A 22291-nucleotide genomic window follows, 5' to 3' on the forward strand; every position below is an offset into this window, starting at 1 on the left:
GCCTTGGAAATGGCCCTGGGTTGGGCCGACAGGCAAATAAGTTGTGATGTTCCTTCAATACACCAGGGTGATTCGACACAAAATGTAACCCTTCCCTGGTGCAGAGCTGAAGGGATTAGATACTGTAGCCTAGAGAATAATTCTCTGCCTTACAAGGCAAAGGTTGCAGGTTCAAGTCCCAGTGGGTATGGCTAGCTGATGAGGCCAAAATAAGGCCGAAATAGATCTATTCTAGTCTCCCTTAATTTTCAGATTCAGCAAAAAAACATGTGACATATATGTTTATATATATGATGGTCTTGGTATATATATAATTGGTATATATATAATTATTATTATTTAGATTTGTATGCTGTCCTTCTCCGAAGACTCGGGGCGGCTCACAAGATGTACACTGCTATTATACAAATACACACATACAGACACGTTGTAAGCTTTGCAAAAGACTTAACATTTTATCTCCCCATTTTTCTCCTCCTTCCTAAAATGAGAAATGTTTATCCAAAGGGGGTTTTTTTAGGGGTTGGAGAGTTTTAGGGACCAAAATGGAAATAATATCAATTTCGCTCCTTCCTCCTCCCCACCACTGAAATACAGTACGATGGCCATAATCCCCCCCCCCCCCCACTTCCATCACATTTTAGCCATTCTGCAACTCCCAGGGCGGACTGAGCCGCTGCATGGAAAGGCCTACCCAGCCAACCACCGACTGAAGCACCAGCGGGATGTTATATTCCTGCAGCTGGAAGAGCTCCGGAGGCTCACAGTCCACGGTGAAGCTGTTGGTGTCGTTGTTGAATTCGACTGGACATATGAAACATCTGTAGCCGGACATCAGATAGGAGAGCTTGGTGGGGATTGACAAAAGAATAGGAGAATGGAAGAGTTAATTTCCACTATGGTGCCTTAAAAATAGGTGAAGCTAGAAAGGAGAAGGCTTACGATAGAATTGCAGAACGGACAAAGAAAAGAGTTTTACACCGTGCGGGAAAAACTGTCTACGTGGCTTGAAAATAATAATAACCGCGCACCCACTGGGCCGAAATCTACCCACTGCGCCATCAGCATTCAGGTAGCGTGTTGCAGTGCGCACTTTGCCCTTGGAGGGAAACAGAACGAGGACGGTCATCTCTAACTTTCACCAAAACGCCAGGCGATGATCTACTGACCCCTGGCTCCTTCTCTTCCACTGGCTTCCCGCTCTATGACAGTAGCCGCACACAAGTTTGAAAACTTTGGAACACATCCCTAAAATATTATAAATAGTAACACCAACTTCCCCTTTGAACATCCCTACGTGCCTTGTGACCTTACTTTCTGTATAACCCTCGTATTTTATCTCTCCACGTGGTTCTCATAAAGGGACATAAACAGGTCCTATAATCTCCTAATTCAAAAAAACCCTGTTTTTTGCATATATTTTTTCCCGTCTTTCCTGGTGGAATTTCTTGGCGTGTTCTGCAGCCTCTGGGTCAGAGCTGTGTATTACAGAAGTCTCCAAATTCTTCCTGTTTCCCTCTCCATGGCCTGGTTCTGATTAAAGTAAAGTATTAAAGTAGAACAAACACTTACTAAAAGGCCAAATACAACAGTGGCAAAGAATCCTCCAATGAACCCTTCCCAGGTTTTCTTTGGGGACAACTGCAGGTTAAAAAAAAAGAGGAATTAATCAATAAATAGAGAGAGATACATAGATACTGTACATAAAGTTAGATAGATAGATAGATAGATAGATAGATAGATAGATAGAGGAGAGAGAGAGAGAGAGAGAGAGAAAGAGAGGAGAGAGAGATATAGATAGATGGATGGATGGATGGATGGATGGGGAGAGAGAGAGAGAGAGGAGAGAGATAGATATATAGATAGATAGATAGATAGATAGATAGAGGGAGAGAGAGAGAGAGAGAGAGAGAGAAAGAAAGCAGGAAGCTCAAGACTGAAATGTGCAGGATTCCCAAAACTGAAAGAGAAAAGTGGGATTAAGGGGTGTCATGATAGCAGCCTGGGAACAATCAACTAGCGCAGGGGTAGGCAAAGTTGGCTCTTGTACGACTTGTGGACCACAACTCCCAGAATTCCTGAACCAACTAACGTAGCTCAGGAATTCTGGGAGTTGAAGTCCACACGTCATAGAAGAGACAACTTTGCCTACCCCTGCGCTAGTGGAATGTCTTCCGTCCAGAAGTTGTGCGTGTTCCAATAATGGACGTTTTAAAGAAAAGATTAGACAACCGTTTGTCTGAAATGGTGTAGGCCGTAGGGCACTGACAGCTGAGCTCTGGAGCGCCGAGACCCGGAAGAGACCAGCTGGTCCGGTGCGCATGAATTACTCTGGACTAATGCTGCCTAGCCATAAATCTTAAGATAAGGGAGGAATGCTTGAAGGATGCTTTTATGCTTTTTAATCACTAAAGATTGACATAGTTTGATAACGGAGGAGAGAAGGAATAAAGATGGTGGTTTTCCTTTAGAAATCTCTGCATTCAGCAAGCCTTCACCCCCAACCCCCAAGACTTCTCCCTTAGACTCTCCACGATTGACCTCTCCAGGTTCCTAAGAGGCCAGTAAGGGGCGTCCATAAGTGCACTGGTGTGCCTTTCGTCCCTTGTCCAATTGTCTTTCCTTTCTCTCACCTATCTTATATATTCTCTTCCTTTCATATATCCTCTCCTCTAAGTTCACTTTCACCCTCTATTATATCATCACATGTCTATCTTTCTTCCTATGTATTTGTGTATTGGACAAATGAATGAATAAATAAATAAAATAAATAAATTAACCAAGGTTCTAGCCAGAAACCAGACCAAGAAGGCGGTTGGACTAGAAGACCTCCAAGGTCATTCCAAAGGCCGCCCCCTGCAGATGCTCCAAGCACCCCAAAATAGGAACCGACCTTAATCAGCGGGGTGCGTCCGAAGAAGAATCCAAACATGTAGGCCATGATGTCATTGCAGATGACACAGGAAATTGGGACAATAAACCTAGACAGCATCCGAGGCAGGTAAAAGAGAAAGGAGGATTTAATTCAAAAGTGGTCGGGATAACAGAACCGACCACCGAGGGGGCTCTTTGCTGGGAAGCTCAACTCTACATCTACTTTTCAACCAGCGAGGGCCCTTAACGAGCTTTGGCCCCCTCCCACCACGCTCTTCCTTGGAAGGGGCTCCCTCTGAACTCCTCAAAGCTTTTCAGCAATAGCATTCCGACTTATATATTGCTTCCTGGTGCTTTCACAGCCCTCTGTAAGCGGTTTACAGAGTCAGCCTCTTGCCCCTAACACTCTGGGTCCTCATTCGACCCACCTCGGCGGGATGGAAGGCTGAGTCAACCTGGAGCCGGTGGTGAGATTTGAACTGGTGAACTACAGCTGGCAGTTAGCTGAAGGAGCCTGCAGGGCTGCACTCTAACCACTGCACCACCCCATACAAATCTAATAAATAATAATAATAATAATTATTATTATTATTAAATTATTTGAGTATTTGTCTGAAGTAGTGGAGTTTCCTGCCTAAGCAGGGGGTTGGGCTAGATCTCCAGAGCCCCTTCCAACTCTGTATTATTATTATTATTATTATTATTATTATTATTATTATCATCATCATCATCAGATGATAGATCCCCCCAGAGATTCGCACTGCCCCCACCCTCCTTGACTTTCACAAATCTTATGACTCACTTATGTCGCCAGGTTTGGGGCGATTAGATATAGACCACCTGGCCAATAAATGCGATGTAGGACTGTGGTTTGAATTTTTAAATTGATTTTTAATATATCGGGCTTTTAGCTTATATAGTTTTTAAATTAATTAGATTTGTCGTTGTATTTGTGGTTTTATTTTATGCTGTGAGCAGCCCCGAGTCTTCGGAGAGGGCATACAAATCTAATAAATAATAATAATAATAATAATAATAATAATAATAATAATAATAAAAACATCCTGATTGTGGAGAAAAAGAAAGTATGGATCATCGACATCGCAATCCCAGGAGACAGCAGAATTGAGGAGAAGCAGCTAGAGAAATTAGTGAAATACGAAGATCTAAAAATCGAGCTGCAATGACTCTGGCATAAGCCCATGAAAGTGGTCCCAGTGGTACTTGGCACGCTGGGCGCAGGGCCAAAGGATCTCAGCGGACATTTGAAAACCATCGGAATTGGCAAAATCTCCACCTGTCAATTGCAAAAGGCCCCTTTACTGGGATCGGCAGACATAATTCGCCGCTACATCACGCAGTCCTAGGTGCTTGGGAAGCGCCCGACTGGGGATGAAATACGAAATCCAGCATAGTGATCTCGTTTGCTGTGTTGCACTGACATAATAATAATAATGATAATAAAAACATCCATCAAGCTTTGACACCCCCTCCCTCCCTCCCCGATGATCAGAGCTGCGCTGCCAAACAGCAATGCTCAAAAGCACTCTGCCTACCAAGCTCTGATGTGCAACTTTCACACCATGCTCAAGCGAGAGAAAAGCTTCTGGAAGATGCTTCAAGGCAATCGTGCGCGGGGCCTTAATGCATTAACAGCTACCAGACACAGCCGCCGAGAAAGTTTTGAGGCCGAGCCGTGTCGGAAGCGCCCCAGAGACCCCTGGCCCATTAATGCCCCCTCCCCCCTTGAGCCAGAGACCCAGGAAGTCTCCCGCGCCACAGGGCCCATCATGCGGCAGCTACATGCACGAGGCTGCCAAAGCCCCTCCTCCCAAGCTGTGTGTGTGTGTGTGTGTGTGTGTCTCTCCGTACCCCGCCCGCTGCTGCGCTGACTCACCAGATCATTCCTTCAAACAGGTTGTGAATGATGAGGTGCGACTGGGTAACAACTATTAGCAAAGTCACATGGGTCCAGCCAAACTAGAAAGAGAGAACATGCGGTCCAGTTTGGAGAGGGAAACATTTCTCAGAGACGAGCCACAATGCGAAGAAAACACACGCCCAGAGAGAAATTTAAATAAATAAATATAATATACATATATATATACATCTGCACGTATATATGACCAGGGTGAAGAGAGGAGGGGGAGAGAGAGAGTGGGTTTTTTTCCCAAGACAAAGAGAATATATAGAATATAGAATTCTTTATTGACCAAGTGCGATTGGACACACAAGGAATTTGTCTTGGTGCATCTGCTCTCAAAGTACTTGTGTTAAGTATTTGTGTATTTGTGAGCAAAACCAGAAAGATACAGGAGTCCTCAAGTTTCAACCGTTCATTTAGTGAACGTTTGAAGTTACAAGAAGAGGGACCTACAACTGGTCCTCCTACTTACAACTGCAGTAGCATCCCAATGGTCACAAGATCAAAGCTGGGTGCATCCTCACATAACATTTCTGTATGTGCAGAAGCAAAATCTGATGGGGAGCAGATTCCAGAGGGCCGGGGCCGCCACAGAGGAGGCTCTTCCCTTAGGCCCCGCCAAGCTGGCTGACGGGACCTGGTGAAGGCCAACTCGGTGGGACCTGACCGGTCGCTGGCTCTTTCATTGTTTCTCTCTGTTTTCCAAGCCCTAAGTCTTTGCAGGATTTGTTTCCCCCCCATTGCTCTAACTTGCTCCAAATAAGTTTCTTTCCAGCCCTAACCAGGGGATAACAATATTCCCAGCTCTTACCGGCTTGCAAGCTCTTTCATTGTTACTCTCTGCGAAGAATGTTTTCCAAGCCCTAAGTCTTTGCAGGGTTTTTTCCCATTGCTCTACTTGCTCTGAATGTTTCTTTCCAGGTGCTAACAATGTTCCCAGCTCTTACTGGCTTGCAAGCCCTTTCATGGTTACTCTCTCCAAATAAGGTTTTTTTAAAGCCCTTAACCAGGAGATAAAATAAATGTGCTGGCTAAGGACGCTAGCCAGATGAATCCCTGTCAAGCAGATTCTTTCCCCTATTTTGCTCCCCCAAAACTAAGGTGCGTCTTATACTCCAAAAATACGGTAATGAATCTTAACCTAAATAATTAAAGTTCAAGCCCAGGAAGTTATTTGCTAAAGGGAGTTGATTTTGCACATTTTGAGCTGCTTTCCTCCTTAGCCAAGCACAGGTCTGGTCGAAAGTCGAAGTCGTCTGAGAGAGACCGTTCGGACTCTAAAGCGAATTGTTAGAGCGGATCGCAAGACTGCAGCGCCTAAAACCACTGCAGAGCTCAATAAAAACATAGAAACAAAGAAGATTGACGGCAGAAAAAGACCTCATGGTCCATCTAGTCTGCCCTTATACTATTTCCTGTATTTTATCTTACAATGGATATATGTTTATTCCAGGCATGTTTAAATTCAGTTACTGTGGATTTACCAACCACGTCTGCTGGAAGTTTGTTCCAAGGATCTACTACTCTTTCAGTAAAATTATATTGTCTCACGTTGCTTCTGATCAACTAACCTCAGGTTGTGTCCCCTTGTTCTTGTGTTCACTTTCCTATTAAAAACACTTCCCTCCTGGACCTTATTTAACCCTTTAATATATTTAAATGTTTCGATCATGTCCCCCCTTTTCCTTCTGTCCTCCAGACTCTACAGATTGAGTTCATTAAGTTTTTCCTGATAAGTTTTATGCTTAAGACCTTCCACCATTCTTGTAGCCCGTCTTTGGACCCATTCAATTTTGTCAATATATTTTGTAGGTGAGGTCTCTGGAACTGGACACAGGATTATTCCAAATGTGGTCTCACCAGCGCTCTATATAAGGGGATCACAATCTCCCTCTTCCTGCTTGTTATACCTCTAGCTATGCAGCCAAGCATCCTACTTGCTTTTCCTACTGCCCGACCACACTGCTCACCCATTTTGAGACACGTACAGAACCCAGTTTCCACAAAAACTGTTCGAAGGGAGCTTCATAAATCTGGATTCCAAATCTGGATTTTCAAGGTGTTTCCATTTTTTTGCCTACCCCCTGTAACTCTCCAGTTAGCCCACTGCTCTAGGGGCATTGCTGTCGCGTCCGGCCGCCAATTGTGTGTCCATTTCCATCTCTCTCTCTCTCTCTCTCTCTCTCTCTCCCTCTCAGCCTTCCGCACCCTTCCCCAAAGCGGGCCTATTAAACTCTGGAAGCGCAAAATCCATTTATTTAATCTTACCATGTAGAACTGAAGGCGGTAATGCTTTTTCACCAAGCTCAACACGAACATGCAAAAACCTGTGGGGGAAGAAATAAAACGAGATTGAGGGGGAAACGGCTGCCCACCTCCGCTCCGCTCCCCCGCAAGGGGCAGGGCATAGCGCAGGGGCATCAAACTCAAGGCCGGGGGGCCGGATCTGTTTTATTTAATGTATTAGATTTGTCTTGTACACTTTGTTTCTATATTTATTCTGTGAGCCGCCCTGAGTTTTCGGAGAAGGGGGGCATACAATCTAATAAATAACAACAACAACAACAACAACAATAAACCCAAGCAAGAGATCCAAAGATTTACCTGTCAAATAGAGGGTGAAGGAAATGAAGCGGTGGTATTTGCTAAGGATGCGTAAGGGCTCCTCCCTCTGGACCAGAGTGAAGAAATAATCGGTCACTGTCTCGCCGTAGAAGAAATAGTTCACACACAGCAGGAAGTACCTGAAAAAGACACATCTGGACTTCGTATTGAGCCTTACTAGGGCCTTTTCCCAAGGGGGGGTTAGAATTCCTCAGGGGGTGAGGCTGAACTAAAACCTATGGTAGATTTGGAGGTGTCAAGGTCATCAAACTTAGTTTTCTTTTAGAAGCACTTTCTTTTTCTTTTTAAAACGTTTTTATTAGTTTATAATGTAGAACACAAAGAAAATTAATCTTATTGAATGAATGTTTGCTTGGGTTTTATTTTATTGTTGTATATTGCCCGTGGCTGCATGCCTCCGAGAGTCCACCAGGAATTGGGCAGCTGGGAAGTTAAATAATTCTTGGTGAGTGTTTCCCCAGACCATGCAAATAAACAAATCAACAACTCTGCCCCCCACTTACCAACTCAGGGTCCTGAACCAGGGCAGCTCGTAGGAATGGTACACGTTGTAACCGATGGTGATGATCTCGTGGAAGCATTTGATCTGGACACACATCACCTGCAAGACATGTTGCACTGTCGGTTTTCGGGGCAATAGTAATTTCTTCAGATAGGCTTTTGGGGGGGGGGGGTGTCTTTTAGCCCCAAACCTTTTAGCCGGGTGATCGTATAATCAAAGCAGAGATGTGGCTTGGATCAGTTGTTCTTATCTGCGGTTGCTCTTAACTGGGGATGATGGGAGCTGAAACCCTAACAACAACTAGTGTGGTCTAGTGCAGTGATGGCGAACCTATGGCGCAGGTGGCACACAGAGCCATATCTGGTGGCACGCCAGCTGTTGCCCTAGCTCAGCTCCAACGTGCATGTGTGTGCCAGCCAGCTAATTTTTGGCTCACACATAGGGTCAGGGAGGGCGTTTTTAGCTTCCAGAGAGCCTCCTGGGGGATGGGGGAGGGCGTTTTTACCCTCCCCGGGGTCAGGAAGCCTTGGGAGGGCAAAACACGAGCCTACTGGACCCACCAGAAGTTGGGAAACAGGCTGTTTCTGGCCTCCAGAGTGCATTGGGAGGTGGGAGAAGCTGTTTGTGCCCTACCCAGGCATTGAAGTATGGGTATGGGTACTCGCGCATGTGTGATACCACACTCTTTTGGCACTTGGGAAGAAACAGGTTCACCATCACTAGTCTAGTGGTTGAGACACCAGGCTAGAAAGAAACATTGGGGAAACTTCATAAATGGTTACAGGAAATTACTGACACTGAAATTGAATTTACACCAGAACTCTTCCTATTGGGTATTGTAAAAAATTTATATCCCAAAACTAGTATTGAATACTACACGTAGGAACAGCGGCTAGAATCGTTTATGCGCAACGATGGAAAGATCCTCAGATACCTACGGAAAATGAGGTTATTAAGAAAATCTATGACTGTGCAAAAATGGACAAGCTAACGATGGAGCTGAATGACCAGAAAGACTCCGATTATTATAATACCTGGACTAATTGGTACGAAAGAAAAAAGAAAGAGCAAAAACTCAATAGCAGATGGACGCAGAAAGAGAAAAATAATTGTATATAAAATATGTAAACTAAAGAATATATTATTATGAATGCAAATGTATGGATGTCGATTTACCTGAAAGTATTAAGATGTAAATTTAAGAAAATTAATAAAAACTATGGCAAAAAATAAGAAAGAAAGATTGACTTTGGGGCAGTCACCAGGAGATGGTGATTTCTAGTCTGGCCTTAGGTATGAAAGCTGGCTGGGCAATTTTGGGTCGACCACCAGGAGACTGGGAGTTCTAGTCTCATCATAGGCAGGAAAGTGGACCGGATGATTTGGGGCCAATCAGCCTCTCTCAGCCCAACCAACCTCACGGGGGAAATAGGAGGAAAGTGTTCACACTCGAGTTGAAAGCTGATGTTCTTTCCTTTTTCTAATTGCTTTTGGAAATTGCTTCTTAATGGCTTTTCGGCTTCTAGAAAGCTTTGGATCGTGCAAGATTGGAAGCATCGGGTAAATGTTCTTCTTACAAAAGAAATTTTAAATACAAGCTTAAGGACTTTAAAAATTTGTTTGGAATAAACCGCAAAAGGCTAATTAGTACTTGGGATTCTGGAAAGTTGCAAATGGTTCTTTTCTCGGACACGGGTGCAGCCTCTCTTACCTCCAACCCCACCGCCACCCAATTTGGATCACCCTCTAACTCAATGTTTCTCAATTATTTTCTGTTATGCGCCCCCCACCTAGGAAATAACGGAAGGTTTGGTAGGGAAGGTTTGCCTATTTGCCGATGACTCTAAAGTGTGCAATAGGGTTGATATTCCTGGAGGGGTCTGCAATATGGTAAATGATTTAGCTTTACTAGATAAATGGTCAAAGCAATGGAAACTGCAGTTTAATGTTTCCAAATGTAAAATAATGCACTTGGGGAAAAGGAATCCTAAATCTGTGTATTGCATTGGCAGTTCTGTGTTAGCAAAAACTTCAGAAGAGAAGGATTTAGGGGTAGTGATTTCTCAAAAGGGGTGAGCAGTGTGGTCGGGCGGTAGGGAAAGCAAGTAGGATGCTTGGCTGCATAGCTAGAGGTATAACAAGCAGGAAGAGGGAGATTGTGATCCCACTGTATAGAGCGCTGGTGAGACCACATTTGGAATAACACTGTGTCCAGTTCTGGAGACCTCACCTACAAAAAGATATTGACAAAATTGAAGGGGTCCAAAGACGAGCTACAAGAATGGTGGAAGGTCTTAAGCATAAAACTGACCAGGAAAGACTTAATGAACTCAATCTGTCTAGTCTGGAGGACAGAAGGGAAAGGGGGGACATGATTGAAACATTTAAATATGTTAAAGGGTTAAATAAGGTCCAGGAGGGAAGTGTTTTTAATAGGAGAGTGAACACAAGAACAAGGAGGCACAATCTGAAGTTAGTTGGGGGAAAGATCAAAAGCAACATGAGAAAATATTATCTTACTGAAAGAGTAGTATTCAGCACATTTTCACAGAAAAAACTCAAGTGGCTTATCAGTGTGGTTGGGGTGAATTGTGTTTAAGTGACGCCTTAATTTATTTGGCTTCATGCTGTCCGCTGCCAAGATTTTTGGACACAGCAAACCTACCGGTCTTTCCTTGTCTCCCACCAGTGTCCCAGTGAAGCCAAGCGCTACATAGGCTTCTTCCTATTTCCTCATCTTAGCTTTCAGGAGACTTACGTTTGTCTCATGATCTCCGTCCCTCTCCTCCTTTCTTTTCACCTCTGTTAAATATCTTTCCGTGGAGTCTCTTAAGGGTTTGTAATCTGCACTTCATATCTCCTGCTCTGTGCAGTGTGCTATTGTTCAGTGCAAAAAAAACCCTACTCCCTGCGGCAAATAAAGCATGTCACACCAAAACTCCGCAGTCTGCATTGGTTGCCGATCAGTTTCCGGTCACAATTCAAAGTGTTGGTTATGACCTATAAAGCCCTTCATGGCACCGGACCAGAATATCTCCGGGACCGCCTTCTGCCACACGAATCCCAGCGACCGATTAGGTCCCACAGAGTGGGCCTTCTCCAGGTCCCGTCAACTAAACAATGTCGTTTGGCGGGACCCAGGCGAAGAGCCTTCTCTGTGGCGGCCCCGACCCTTTGGAGCCAACTCCCCCCAGATATCAGAGTTGCCCCCACCCTCCTTGCTTTTCGTAAGCTCCTTAAAACCCACCTCTGTCGTCAGGCATGGGGGAATTGAGACTTTCCCTTCCCCCTAGGCTTATAAAATTTATGCATGGTATGTCAGTATGTATGATTTGTTTCTTAAACTTAAATATTAGATTTGTTTACATTGTATTATTATTGCTGTTAGCCGCCCCGAGTCTACGGAGAGGGGCGGCATACAAATCTGATTAATAAATAAATAAATAAAATGTTCCCTGGGGTCACATGCCCCCTTTAGCATTGCTCTGCACTCCCCCAGGGGGGGCTGCCCCACTATTTGAGAAAACACTATTCTAACACCTGAGATCCAAGCCACCCATCTACCTGGAGGATGAGACTTCTCCAAAGCCCTCCCGCTCCCGGAGAGAGAGAGAGAGAGAGAGAGAGAGAGAGAGAGGGTTTTTCCCCAGACACAACAAGGACTTACAATCATCATCAACACCATGGGTCCCAAGTAGATGATGATGAAGAAGAAGACAATCATGGCCAGCGTCAGGATGCCCCTCACCCACCAGTTCTTCCATCTGCAAGAGAGGATGAGTCCAGCTTGAATTCCAGAGAGCTCTGCTTTCAACAGCACAAAACTACAAATCCATGTCCGTTTTTTCCCTTTAACATTTACAAACAATAAACCTCAAAGCCAGGAGGGTTTTTAAAAAAATCAAATAATTCAATGTATTGCATAACTGCCTATCGATGCCACGTTTATTTTTAATCGGCGTCTTACATTCTTGTGACATTTTTAGCAGAGGCAACGGGGGGCCTCTTTGAGCACCAGCATCTCCGGGCAGGGTCCCCTGGGTGGGGGTGGGGGGTGTTCTGCCTGAAGAAGCTCACGGGCGAAATGATGCTGAAGACGGGAAGGGTGGAAGAATCTGAGCTGCTGAGCCCAGCAGAGACAGTGAATCCACCCAACAAGCAGGCTTGAAAGGCAAATTGAGCTGTGTTTAAATTATCTTGATGTCTTCATAAATATTTACCAGGAACAAAGACCTCCCCGTAAATGGAGGACATTCGGTCCCAGCTTCCAACCCAGAGAAGGCAGAAGGAGACCTCAAGGTGATTAGTTGAAGGTTGGTAAGAGATTCAGACGGCCCTTTCCAAGGTTAGGTGGAACAGGGCTAGACTGCACCCAAGGAGCATTCCCTTGGCCTCTGGGTCTTCCACCTCCATTCCTGAGAATAGCAATAGCATTTACATTTATCTAACGCTTCCCAGGGCTTTAAAGCCCTCCCTAAGCGGTTGACAGAATAAACCTCTTGCCCCCAATAAACTGGGTCCTCATTTGACCTACCTCGTAAGGAAGGAAGGAAGAGAGGAAGGAAAGAAGCAAGGAGGGAGGGAGGGAGGGAAGGAAGGAAGGAGGGACGGAAGGAAGAGAGGGAGGAGGGAAGGAGGGAGGGAGGGAGGGACAGAAGGAAGAGAGGAAGGAAGGAACGTAGGAAGGAGGGAGGGAAGGGACGGAAGAAAGAGGAAGGAAGGGAGGGAGGGAGGAATAGCAATAGCATTTAGACTTATATACCGCTTCACAATGCTTTTACAGCCCTCTCTAAGGGTTTAAAGAGTCAGCCCCTTGCCCCCAACAATCTGGGTCCTCAACAATCTGTACCCACCTTGGATGGAAGGCTGAGTCGACCTTGAGGTTGACTCAGCCTTCCGTCCTTCCGAGGGGGGTCAAATGAGGACCCGGATTGTGGGGGCAATAGGCTGGCTCTCTGTTGAAAAAAAGTGCTATTGCTAACATGTCGTAAGCCGCCCTGAGTCTAAGGAGAAAGGCGGCATAAAAAAATAAAGAAATTAATAAACAAACAAATAAATAAATAAACCCGGACAACGGTACCTTGAGGACAGGTGGGACAGTGCTCTGTTGAGGACCTCTGGAGTGTCGTCAGCCGAAGAAACCGGGGCGGCCTCCGATTTATTCTCACTGTCCGAAGCAGTTTCTCCTCCATCCAACTTAGTCTCCAGCTCCAACTCCTGCAAGGTAAGACATGACCAAGTTGTAAACAGTGACCGACTGAGTAGATCAGCAATGCTTTTGCAGCCTTTGAAATGGACTCTATTGAGAACTCGACCAGAAGGCAAGGGAATCGGTCAACATCAAGCAGATAAACTTATCTATCCATCCATCCATCCATCCATCGGATTTATATGCCGCCCTCTCCAAAGACTCGGGGCGGCTTACAACATATAAAAATAATAACAACAAATATTCTACTTGGGGAAAAGGAATCCTCAATCTGAGTATTGTATTGTCAGTTCTGCGTTAGCAAAAATGTCCAAAGAGAAGGATTTAGGGGTCGTGATTTCTGACAGTCTCCAAATGGGTGGACAGTGCGGTCAGGCAGTAGGGAAAGCAAGTAGAATGCTTTGCTGCATAGCTAGAGGTATCACAAGCAGGAAGAGGGAGATGGTGATCCTGCTGGTGAGACCCCATTTGGAATAACACTGTGCTCAGTTCTGGAGAACTCACCTACAAAAAGAGATGGGTAAAATTGAACGGGTCCAAAGACGGGCTACAAGAATGGTGGAAGGTCTTAAGCATAAAACGTATCAGGAAAGACTCCATGAACTCAATCTGTAGAGTCTGGAGGACAGAAGGAAAAGGGGGGACACGATTGAAACATCTAAATATGTTAAAGGGTTAAATAAGGTCCAGGAGGGAAGTATTTTTAATAGGAAAGTGAACCCAAGAACAAGGGGACACAATCTGAGGTGAGTTGGGGGAAAGATCAGAAGCAACGTGAGAAAATATTATTTGACTGAAAGAGTAGTAGATGCTTGGAACAAACTTCCAGCAGACGTGGTTGGTAAATCCACAGTGACTGAATTGAAACATGCCCGGGATAAACATAGATCCCTCCTAAGATAAAATACAGGAAATAGAATAAGGGCAGACTGGATGGACCAGGAGGCCTTCCTCTGCCGTCAATCTTCTATGTTTCTATGTGGACAGGGGAGAAGGAAACCAATAATCTAGGCCATCCAGAAATCAAAACGCCTGCTAACCATCTCCTCCTCCTCCTCCAATCCCTGTTTTGTGCAGCTGACTGGAAAAGCCAGGGATGAGATGCTCCAAAGTGGTCCAACCCAGACGGTTGCCATAGCAACCGCCTCCTGCTCTCTCGCATACCATGAAATGCAAGGTTTCTGTTGCTCCTTATGCCCGTTACAAGACTCGGCCGACAGGCAAACACAAAGCAGGGCAACCTCCTAGATAGGCGGCCCTCTGCTTGCGACCAAAATTGAGGTTGCTAAGGGAGGCATTTGTTAAGTGGGTTAAGTGCCCTGTTTTACGACTTTTTTCTCACCAGTTTTGTTAAGCAGATCGGCACCATTGTTGAATTAGCACAACCCGGCTGTGAAGTTGAATCAGGGCTCCCCACTGACGTCACAAAAGGGGGATCACGTGACCCTGGGATGCTGCCACGGTCATACATGTGAGTCGGTTGTCAAAGCATTTGAATTTTGATCAGGTGACTATGGGGATTTCGGTCGTAAGTGTGAAAAACAGGTAGAAGTGACTTTGTTCCGTGCCTTCAATTGTAACTTAAAATTACTACCTTGGGGAACACCGCTTTGTAATTTTAAGTTGTCACTAAGGGAACTGTTGTAAGTTGAGGACCACTTGTACTTCCTACAAACACACACACGCGCGCATGGAAAGAACACCATCCCCAAACCCTAGTAGGCCAAACCAGGCTTACACATATTAGCTGTCATGGCAATCATCCAAGGTAGGATTTTTAAACATGGATTAAAATCGCATTAGGCCCGGTGTTTTGATCAGCAGTTTGCTGGACGTGGAAGTGATCTGGATGAACAATGGGCTTTGCACATTTATTTACAGATTAACAGAGTTGGAAGGGACCCGGGGGGTCATCTAATCCAGTGATTTTCAACCTTTTTTGAGCTGTGGCACATTTTTTACATATACAAAATCATGGGGCACATTGAGCAGGGGGCAGTGGGGGGGGGGGGGGGGCTAAAAAAGTTTGGACAAAAAAATTATCTCTCTCTCTCTCCCTCCCTTTCGCTCTATTTCTCTCCCTCTTTCTCTCCCTTCCTTCCTCTCTCTCTCCATCCCTCTTTCTTTCTCTCTTCCTTCCTCTCTTTTTTGCTCTCTTTCTATCTCCCTCCTTCCCTGCCTTTCTCTCTCTCTCTTTCTCTATCTCTCTTTCTTTCTCTCTCTCTCTTGCTTTCTTTCTCTCTCTTGCTGAGCTTCGCGGCACACCTGACCATGTCTCGCGGCACACTAGTGTGCCACGGCACACTGGTTGAAAAACACTGATCTAATCCACCCCTCTGCCCAAGCAGGAGAGCCCACACCATTTCTGACCGATGGCAGTCCAGGGATGAAGCTCCCACAACTTCTGAAGGCAAGTGGTTCCTTTGAATACAGAATAACAGAGTTGGAAGGGACCTTGGGGGCCATCTAGGCCAGGAGTAGGCGAAGTTGGCTCTTCTATGACATGTGGACTTCAACTCCCAGAATTCCTGAGCCAATCATGCTAGCGCAGGAGTTCTGGGAGTTGAAGCCCACATGGATTGCTGCAAGGATCATAAAAACCAGTCAAAAGTCACTTTTCTTCAGTGCCTTCAGTTGCTGCAACTTTGAACGGCGGCTAAACAAACTTTTGCAAGTTGTGGACTACCTGTAATTTGTCTCTAGGGAAAAAAAGTCTAAAAACAGACGAGAGGGAAAATTGGGTTGATCTCGGGGGAAATGGGGAGAACCGGAGAGAGAAGAGGAAAATTTTTATCTTATCAGAGAAAAGTTGGAATCAACCCAGGAGAAGCCAATTTGATGGAGACCTTTGACAGGAGTGACGTAATAGAGACACGCTGGAAAGGCACAGAAAACTGCAGCTACATCGCAAGTCCACCCTAGGCCTGCAATCTTATGGGGTCATCAAATGTTTATCGATGGCTTTGCTCCAAGGAGGGCGCCCATCCCTCCCATTTTTTTTCAGGCTCAAGATACTGGAGTGATCTCCCTTCCATTGGCATTCCTGGGCTGTCAGTCATCAATCACGCCGCTGCAGAGAACCCAAAACAAAGGGCAGCGATGGTTGAGCCAAGATTTGAAATCCCAACATGGTGCTGTATGGTGGCACAGCTCAATTTTCTCCTTCTTCGTCTTCTTCTTCTGTTCTCCTCCTCCTCCCTCTCTTCTTCTTCCTCTTCCTCCTTCTTTCTCCTCCTCCTCTCCTTCTTCTTCTTCTTCTTCCTTCTCCTCCCTCCTTTCTTCTTCTTCCTCTTCTTCCTTCTCCTTCCTCCTCCTGCCTCTCTCCTTCTTTTTCTTCCTCTTCCTCCTCCCTCCTTTCTTCTTCTTCTCCCTCCTTTCTTCTTCCTCTTCCTCTTCTTCCTCCTCCTTCCTCCTCCCCCTCTCTTCTTCTTCCTCTTCCTCCTCCCTCCTTTCTTCTTCTTCTCCCTCCTTTCTTCTTCCTCTTCTTCCTTCTCCTTCCTCCTCCCCCCCTTTCTTCTTCTTTTTCTTCCTCTTCCTTTCTTCTTCCTCTCCTTCCTCCTCCTCCCCCCTTTCTTCTTCTTCCTCTTCTTCCTTCTCCTTCCTCTCTCCTTCTTTTTCTTCCTCTTCCTCCTCCCTCCTTTCTTCTTCCTCTTCCTCTTCTTCCTCCTCCCCCCTCTCTTCTTCTTCCTCTTCCTCCTCCCTCCTTTCTTCTTCTTCCTCTTCCTCCTCCCTCCTTTCTTCTTCTTCTCCCTCCTTTCTTCTTCCTCTTCTTCCTTCTCCTTCCTCCCCCCCCCTCTTCTTCTTTTTCTTCCTCTTCCTCCTCCTTTCTTCTTCCTTCCTTCTCCTTCCTCCTCCTCCCTCTCTCCTTCTTGACTCCCTCTTCTTTGTGGCAACCCCTGAGATCTTGGAAGGCTGCTCTCCTCTCTCCCCTGGTCTTCCTTGTCCTTAAACTAGCCATGCAAAGTTCCTGCAACTGTTCTTCATAGGTTTTAGCCTCCAGCCCCTTCTCCACCTTCCTGGCTCCAGATAAAGATCTGCTAAAGCCTCAAGGTGCTGGGTTGCTAAATAGGAAGACCGGCAGGCAAGCGTAAACAACAAGCCCGCAAGCCTCACCAGATCACAAGGACGCGTTGCTTAACAAGGCGTTTCAGGTTGAGACACCTCGTGCGCACCAGCCCTGAGCTTCCTCCTACGAATCTCTATAAGCAGAGGCATAGGTTCAAAAATCACAGGAAGGATCAGCACTGCTTTGCAAAGCCTGGGCCAAGCCAGACCGGGAATACGGCATCCGATTTTGGTCACCACCTTATAAAAAAGACATTGAGGCTTGTGCAAAGAAGAGCAACCAAGATGATTAGAGGCCCAGAGGCTAAAATATACAGAGAACCATTGCAGGATTTGGGTCTGACCAGTCTAAAGAAAAGACAGGAGTGACGTAGTAGCAGCATCCCAGAGTGGGTCTTCTCCAGGTCCCGTCAACTAAACAATGTCGCTTGGCGGGACCCATGGGAAGAGCCTTCTCTGTGGTGGCCCTGGCCCTTTGGAACCAACTCCCCCCAGAGATTAGAATTGCCCCCACCCTCCTCGCCTTTCGTAAGCTTCTTAAAACCCACCTCTGCCGTCAGGCCTGGGGGAACTGAGAGATTCTTTCCCCCTAGGCCTTACAATTTACGCATGGTATGTTTGTATGTATGTTTGGTTTTATAATAAGGGGTTTTTTTTAGTTGTTTAGTATTGGATTGTTACATGCTGTTTTTTATCACTGTTGTTAGCCGCCCCGAGTCTGCGGAGAGGGGCGGCATACAAATCCAATTAATAATAATAATAATAATAATAATAATAATAATAATAATAATAATAATCATCCCACTACTTGAGGGGCTGCCACGAAGAGGAGGGGGTCAATTTACGAGGGTCGCCCAGAAAGTAATGCACCACATTTTTTTTCTCAGCCTAGAGTAATGGTACGAATGAGAAACCTTAGATAGACATTATTTGACTTGTCAGGAGTGCGTGTGTAAATGTTGTGCTTCTTCAGACAGATAGCGTAGCTGCAGCCATGTTTCGAAATGGCGCCTGTAAGGGATGGACGTTACAAGCAGCGAGTCGCCATTGAATTTCTCACTGTGGAGAAAGAAACTGTTGGGAACATTCACAAACGTTTGTGAACAGTTGATGGAGAATCTGCAGTTGACAGAAGTACGGTTAGTCGCTGGGCACAGAGGGGGAGGCCAATACAGTGCAGAAATGGCTTTGGGACCAGAACAAGGAGTGGTATCGACAGGGCCTATACATGCCCTTGTGTCTTGCTGGAGGAAGGCCAGAGAACAGGACGGAGATTACATGGGAAAATAGGGAGTGTAGAAAAAACACCGTTCTTTCTTGTGTGTAAGCTTCATTGTGTTCAATAAATAAACGCTGAAGAAGAAAAAAATGTGGTGCGTTACTTTCTGTTTTCCAAAGCCCCAGAAGGCAAGACCGGAAACAATGGGTGGAAACTAATCAAGGAGAGAAGCAACTGAGTCTATGGAGTCTACAGAGAGGGGCGGCATACAAATTTAATAAATTAAAAAAAACAAAACCTGGAATTAAGAAGAAGAGAAGCAACCTGCAATTAAGGAGAAACTTCCCAACAGTGAGGGCAATTAACCAGCGGAACAGCTTGCAACCAGAAGTTGTGGGCGCTCCATCACTGGATGAAGAAAAAAGACGGGACAATCAGTTGTCCGAAATTGTGTAGGGTTTCCCGATGGAGCAGAGGGTTGGACTAGAAGAACTCAGTTCTATTCTGATTAATTGATTGAATCTTTCTGTAATGGAATTTTGCAAGGGAGGCTATCAACAGACTCAAACTCAATCCAGACAAGACGGAGTGGCTGTGGGTTTTGCCTCCCAAGGACAATTCCATCTGTCCGTCCATCATCCGGGGGGGGGGGGAGAATCACTAACCCCCTCGGAGAGGGTCCGCAACTTGGGCGTCCTCCTCGATCTACAGCTCACATTAGAGAACCATCTTTCAGATGTGGCGAGGGGGGCGTTTGCCCAGGTTCGCCTGGTGCACCAGTTGCGGCCCTATCTGGACCGGGACTCACTGCTCAGAGTCACTCATGCCCTCATCACCTCGAGGTTCGACTACTGTAACGCTCTCTACATGGGGCGACCTTTGAAGAGTGTTCGGAAATTCCAGATCGTGCAGAATGCGGCTGCGAGAGCAATCATGGGCTTTCCCAAATATGCCCATGTTACTCCAACACTCTGCAGTCTGCATTGGTTGCCGATCAATTTCCGGTCATAATTCAAAGTGTTGGTTATGACCTATAAAGCCCTTCGTGGCATCGTACCAGAATATCTCCGGGACCGCCTTGTGCCGCACGAATCCCAGCGACCAATTAGGTCCCACAGAGTGGGTCTTCTCCGGGTCCCGTCAACCAAACAACGATGTTTGGCGGGACCCAGGGGAAGAGCCTTCTCTGTGGCGGCCCCGACCCTCTGGAACCAGCTCCCCCCAGAGATCAGAATAGCCCCCACCCTTCTTGCCTTTCGTAAGCTTCTTAAAACCCACCTCTGTCGTCAGGCATGGGGGAATTGAGATATTCTTTCCCCCTAGGCTTCTGCAATTTATGTATGGTACGTTTGTATGTATGATTGGTTTTAAAATAAGGGTTTTTAGCTACTTTAGTATTGGATTGTCGCATGTTGTTTTTACCACTGTTGTTAGCCGCCCCGAGTCTATGGAGAAGGGCGGCATACAAATCCAATAAAATGAAATGAAACGTGTCTGAAATTCCAGCATTGGGCCATTAGGGGAAGGGCACTAAAACCACGCCATTAGCCTGATTGCTCAGGGATGAACCCTCCTTGGTTTTCGAACATTTTCTCTCTTGCTAATGATTCTCTAAGCAAAGGAAGGAAAAAGGCGTCCTTGGCACCGCTTCCATTATTTCGCTGCATCCTGTCTGGCTAGCGGGCATTTGCCGAGCGTAAAGACTCAAGCGCGTGCACCGCTAGTTACAGCAAGGGAAAAGGCTTCGGTTCCTGTGAGCTGATTTTAAGCACACGCACGGAAACGTATGGGCATGCGCGTGAACAGATACACACACACACACACACACACACACACACAGGGTAAGGAGTGGAAGCAGAATTCCATAAAAGGAAAAGCATTCCCTAGATGGCCCTTGGTTGGCAAGATCCTAGCTGCAGAAGTCAACAGCAAAAAACCTAAAATGGGGTTAGGAAGGTTTCGCATTTTAATTTTTTAAAAATTTAATTGTAAAAACAGAAACAGAATGCAAAAACAACAAGGCTCTGGAACTGTAAATGAATTTACACAGACAGAATAAAGACAAAAGAAAACGAAAAACAAGAACAGGAGGGGAAAAAACCATAAATAAAACACACATTTGGGAGATTTACATCCCCTTCTCATGCAGGATTTCCATCGGAGATACATGCACATTTGTACCTTGTTTTTGCTAACGTTTATGCGTGCACGGTTTTATTTAAACTTCAAATGAAGCTGTTTTATATTTATTTGTTTGTTTGTTTGTTTTGTCCAATACACAATGAGGATTTTAGTGGGTATATATCTATATACACATAGTAAAATACATGATGAAGGTTATAGAGGAGATACTCATAGTAAAATATATCTATGAAAGAATAGAAAAGAAGGTATAGGAATAGAACATATCAATGAAAGAATAGAAGAAGAGATAGAGGAATAGAAGAAAGGCATTTATTTATTTATTTAGTTAGTTAGTTAGATAGTTAGTCCAATACACAATAGGGGTTTTAGTGGGTATATATCTACCGTATATACTCATAGTAAAATACATGATGAAGGTTATAGAGGAGATACTCATAGTAAAATATATCTAAGAAAGAATAGAAAAGAAGGTATAGTATAATAGAACGTATCAATGAAAGAATAGAAGAAGAGATAGAGGAATAGAAGAGAGGGAGAGGAGATCTATTGTTAATCTTTGAGGCCGTGTTTCTGTTTAATTTCATTTTCTTTCTTTTGCATTGTAAAATGAAGAAAAATCAAAGGGAGAAAACAAATGGTGATCTCTTATTTTTAATGAAGGGAGGAAAAACATTTTTCTAACAAAACTGCAAATAAAATACAGGGCAAAAACAATCTACCCTGTTATCCAACCACACTGGCTGCAGCTCATCTTTTATTCCTTGCTAAAGGTGACTTCTCTCCTTGCTCTATTTCAGGATTGCAAGCCTCTCGAGGGCAGGATTTTGCTCCACTGAACAGGAAGAAGCATCGTGCCTGGCAGCACACGCACAACAACCGGGGATTAGCAAGACGCCCTGTCTTGCAGAATTCCAATTTATTTATTTATTAGATTTGTATGCCACCCCTCTCCGTAGACTCGGGGCGGCTCACAGCAATAATAAACAATATATATATCAAATCTAATAATTTAAGAGAAACACTAAAAACCCATTATTAAAAGCAAACATACCATACATAAACTGTATAGGCCTGGCGGAGATGTTTCAATTCCCCCATGCCTGACGGCAAAGGTGGGTTTTAAGGAGTTTACGAAAGGCAAGGAGGGTGGGGGTAGCTCTAATCTCTGGGGGGAACTGGTTCCAGAGAGTCGGGGCCGCCATAGAGAAGGCTCTTCCCCTGGGGCCCGCCAAACGGCATTGTTTAGTTGACGGGACCCGGAGAAGGCCAACTCTCAATTACAGTGGTGCCTCTACTTACAAACTTAATTTGTTCAGTGACCAGGTTCTTAAGTAGAAAAGTTTGTAAGAAGAAGCAATTTCTCCCACAGGAAGCAATGTAAAAGCAAATAATGTGTGCGATTGGGGAAACCACAGGGAGGGTGGAGGCCCTGTTTCCTCCCAGGAGATTCCTAGAGAGGCCCCACGGAGGCTTCTCCCCGCCTTTTCCGGCCCTGTTTCCTTCCAGGAGATTCCTAGAGAGGCCCCACGGAGGCTTCTCCCCGCCTTTTCCGGCCCTGTTTCCTCCCAGGAGATTCCTAGAGAGGCCCCACGGAGGCTTCTCCCCGCCTTTTCCGGCCCTGTTTCCTTCCAGGAGATTCCTAGAGAGGCCCCACGGAGGCTTCTCCCCGCCTTTTCCGGCCCTGTTTCCTCCCAGGAGATTCCTAGAGAGGCCCCACGGAGGCTTCTC

General features: G+C 45.5%; 1 protein-coding gene across 1 annotated transcript in view; it reads right to left on the bottom strand.

Moving 5' to 3' along the window:
* Positions 1-22291, bottom strand: part of CDS2 (CDP-diacylglycerol synthase 2) — a 34440-nt gene that overhangs the window by 7131 nt on the left and 5018 nt on the right. The window contains exons 2-10 of the mRNA XM_070765120.1: positions 13006-13142; positions 11593-11689; positions 7927-8024; positions 7403-7542; positions 7067-7125; positions 4772-4854; positions 2894-2981; positions 1573-1641; positions 695-847 (exon numbers count right to left, since the gene is read on the bottom strand). Of these exons, the coding sequence (XP_070621221.1) occupies positions 695-847; positions 1573-1641; positions 2894-2981; positions 4772-4854; positions 7067-7125; positions 7403-7542; positions 7927-8024; positions 11593-11689; positions 13006-13142 (924 nt within the window). The remainder of the gene's footprint in view (positions 1-694; positions 848-1572; positions 1642-2893; positions 2982-4771; positions 4855-7066; positions 7126-7402; positions 7543-7926; positions 8025-11592; positions 11690-13005; positions 13143-22291) is intronic.

Source organism: Erythrolamprus reginae, chromosome 12 (assembly GCF_031021105.1).
Source record: "Erythrolamprus reginae isolate rEryReg1 chromosome 12, rEryReg1.hap1, whole genome shotgun sequence".
Classification (NCBI taxonomy): domain Eukaryota; kingdom Metazoa; phylum Chordata; class Lepidosauria; order Squamata; family Dipsadidae; genus Erythrolamprus; species Erythrolamprus reginae.